The 2603-nt window shown below is 60.7% G+C and overlaps 2 protein-coding genes across 2 annotated transcripts in view; both read right to left on the bottom strand.

Annotated features, from left to right (window-relative positions):
- The window catches only part of LOC105518950 (beta-glucuronidase), a 25114-nt gene that overhangs the window by 20113 nt on the left and 2398 nt on the right, over nucleotides 1-2603 (bottom strand). The window lies entirely within an intron of this gene.
- On the bottom strand, nucleotides 2-2173 carry LOC105518949 (beta-glucuronidase-like). Its single transcript, XM_011952118.1, has 2 exons — nucleotides 1818-2173; nucleotides 2-278 (listed from the first exon to the last, which is right to left on the bottom strand). The coding sequence occupies exons 1-2, from the start codon at nucleotides 2025-2027 to the stop codon at nucleotides 42-44; spliced, it is 447 nt and encodes a 148-aa protein (XP_011807508.1). The 5' UTR covers nucleotides 2028-2173; the 3' UTR covers nucleotides 2-41.

Raw genomic sequence — 2603 nt, 5'->3', positions numbered from 1 at the left:
AGGAGACAGGCTGTGGGTGGCAGTTGGGGGTCCCATGCTGTTCAGCAGCCGTGCCCACTCAACCCACCCTGCCTGCTCCTGGCCGCACTGACCACGATGGCATAGGCGTGGGCACTGCCAATCCTCAGCACCACTCTTGTGCTCAGGTCCTGGGTCCATCGCTCCGGCAGGATCACCTCCCGTTCATACCACACCCAGCCGACAAAATGCCGCAGACGCCAGTCCTGGCTGATGTCGTTGAAGCTAGAGGGAACTGGCATGTCCAGGGTGGGGCCTGACTGTGGAGAGAAGGGCCAGGCTCAGCTCCTAGGCCCCCAAAAGGATCCGGGACCAGTGTGCTGCACAGCTGTGTCCCGGGCTTAGTGCAAAAGTCCTGATACATTGTGAGGACTCTTGGCGGAACAGACAGATAACTTGCTGATAACAGGTCAACTGCCAGGGCGGTTTGTGCACCTGGGCCAGGGGAGCCAGGAGTTCCTCCTCAGAGTGGATGGGGCCCAATAGCTCCTGAGACAGGAGCGAGCCCAGGGCCACATCCCAGCCAGAGGCAAGAAGGTTCAGACCCATGACTAAGGCAGATGGCCCATTGCATGTCACAGGGAGGAGGGCTGGTTGGGGGGATAGAGGGGAGCTTTGCTTAGGACACTGTCAGTGGAGCACACACTGGCACCCAGCCCCCTCCTCTCTCCCTCCTGTACTGAATGCCGCAAAGTCAGAAAAAGAGGATGTAGACCAGGCAAAAGCGGCCCAGACCTCACCCGGTTCCACTTCTCTGCTGACCACATCCAAGTCAGGAGGGGAACACGGGTGGCGTCCTTGGCCTGATGTCACGTCCTGTCCTCTATCTGAACCTTGAAAACCAGAAAGCTGACCTCAGGACGTCTAAACTGTCCCCTCCTCCCAATCCCCGGGCCCAGCTCTGTGCAGTGCATGCTGCTGTGGCCAGGGAGTGTGTGGGTGGTTCATGCCTGTGATCAGCACTTTGGGAGGTCAACGTGGGAGGATGGCTTGAGGCCAGGAGTTCGAGACTATCCTGGGTAACTAGTGAGACCCTATATCTTAAAAAAAAAAGAAAACAAAAAGGTCTCACTGTGTCGCCCAGGCTGGAGTGCAGTGGCATGATCTCAGCTCACTGCAACCTCTACCTCCTGGGTTCAAGCAATTCTCCTGACTCATCAGCCTCTCAAGTACCTGGGATTACAGGCATGAACCACCACACTTGGTTAATTTTATATTTTTAGTAGAGACGAGGTTTCACCATGTTATGTTGGCCAGCCTGGTCTCAAACTCCTGCCCTCAGGTGATTCGCCTGCCTCCGCCTCCCAAAGTGCTGGGATTACAGGTGTGAGCCACTGAGCCCGGGTAAGATTTTTTGTTTTGTTTTGTTTTTTTTGTTTTTTAGCCAGGCATGGTGGCCCCAGCTAAACTGCGGGACGGGAGAATCGAGTGAGCTCAGAAGTCAGGATGGCGCCACTCTCCTCCAGCCTGGGAGACAGAGGCAAACCCAGTCTCAAAAAACATTTTTTTAAATAAAAAATAAATATTAAAACGAAGGTCACTGCACAGGCTCAGCCTTCGCCTCAGGAAGGGGTTCGGCAGAAGTCTTTTCTCCTCCTCCAGCCTCCTCCACCCCGGCCCTCCAGAGTGCCCCCGTTTTCCCGTCCCCCAACCCCGCGTCCCCCAAGCCCGTTGACCTTTAATCTCCTGTGGGCTCCCAGCTCCCGGACGCCCAGGGGAAGAAGCCTGCGGGGGCCCGGGCTCCCCTACTCCCACCGCCGGGCTTCTGGACGCCTCCCGGCCCTGCCCCGAGATCGCACCTCCCGCAGCGGCCGTCGGTACCACTGCTCCTCAAAGCCCCGGCGTCGGTTGTCGGAGAAGTCGGCGCGGAAGCTCCAGAGGCCGTCCAGCTCCTTGCGCTCCCGCGACGGGCTCTCCCGGGGGTACAGCATCCCGCCCTGCAGCGCCAGCGCGCAGCCCCACAACAGCGGCCCGAGCACCGCCCAGGCCACCGCCAAGCCCCGGGCCATGCTTTCCGCTCGCCTACTTCCCCGCTGCCCGCTCCGCCACTGTCTGCTAGGCTAAGAAAAGCGCGGGAGGTGCCCGTAGGGCGGCCCGCGTGACGCCCCGGTGGCGTGACGCGCCTGAAGCCGCCGGCGCCATCTTGGTTGAGGACGAGTGCCAAGCCTGGAGGGGCGGGGCGGGGAGGGGCGGGGCCGGGCGCTGCCCAGTGGGGCCTGTGGCTGGAACCCCAGGCTAGACCTTTGGGGAAACGGGACCCTCACCCTCAGCCCCAGCCAAGAAGGGCGAGGTCTGCTGCCCCCCCCCCCCCGCCCCCCGGCCCAGGCTGGACGATCCAGGTTCGCAGGCCAGAACAGAACCCCTGAGATCGGTGGGATCGCCCTGTTTCGTCAAGGAGCACCTCCACTTGCTTTCCCCAGCAGGAATTTGAGCTGGCCCCAGGGGAGCTTCTTCCATGCCTGTGTGATGCAGCCTCTTGCAGGGATGCCGGTCCTTGGGATGCGGCCATAGCCTTGACCCTGGGGTTCTGGAGCCCTGACCTTAACCCAGGGGCCAAGAGCTCCCTCTTGATGTTGCAGGCACAT

The sequence above is a fragment of the Colobus angolensis genome, unplaced genomic scaffold, assembly GCF_000951035.1.
Source record: "Colobus angolensis palliatus isolate OR3802 unplaced genomic scaffold, Cang.pa_1.0 Scaffold333, whole genome shotgun sequence".
Classification (NCBI taxonomy): domain Eukaryota; kingdom Metazoa; phylum Chordata; class Mammalia; order Primates; family Cercopithecidae; genus Colobus; species Colobus angolensis.
Note: the sequence above shows the minus strand (reverse complement) of the source record. Positions and strands in the feature narration are given on the sequence as shown.

What these genes read in the sequence shown, in the direction of transcription:
- LOC105518949 (XM_011952118.1), bottom strand. Translation starts at nt 2,027, where the DNA reads ATGGCCCGGGGCTTGGCGGTGGCCTGGGCGGTGCTCGGGCCGCTGTTG. An exon ending in ACCGACGGCCGCTGCGGGAG is followed by an intron (nt 279 to 1,817) that starts GTGCGATCTCGG and finishes TTCTCTCCACAG; the next exon opens with TCAGGCCCCACCCTGGACAT.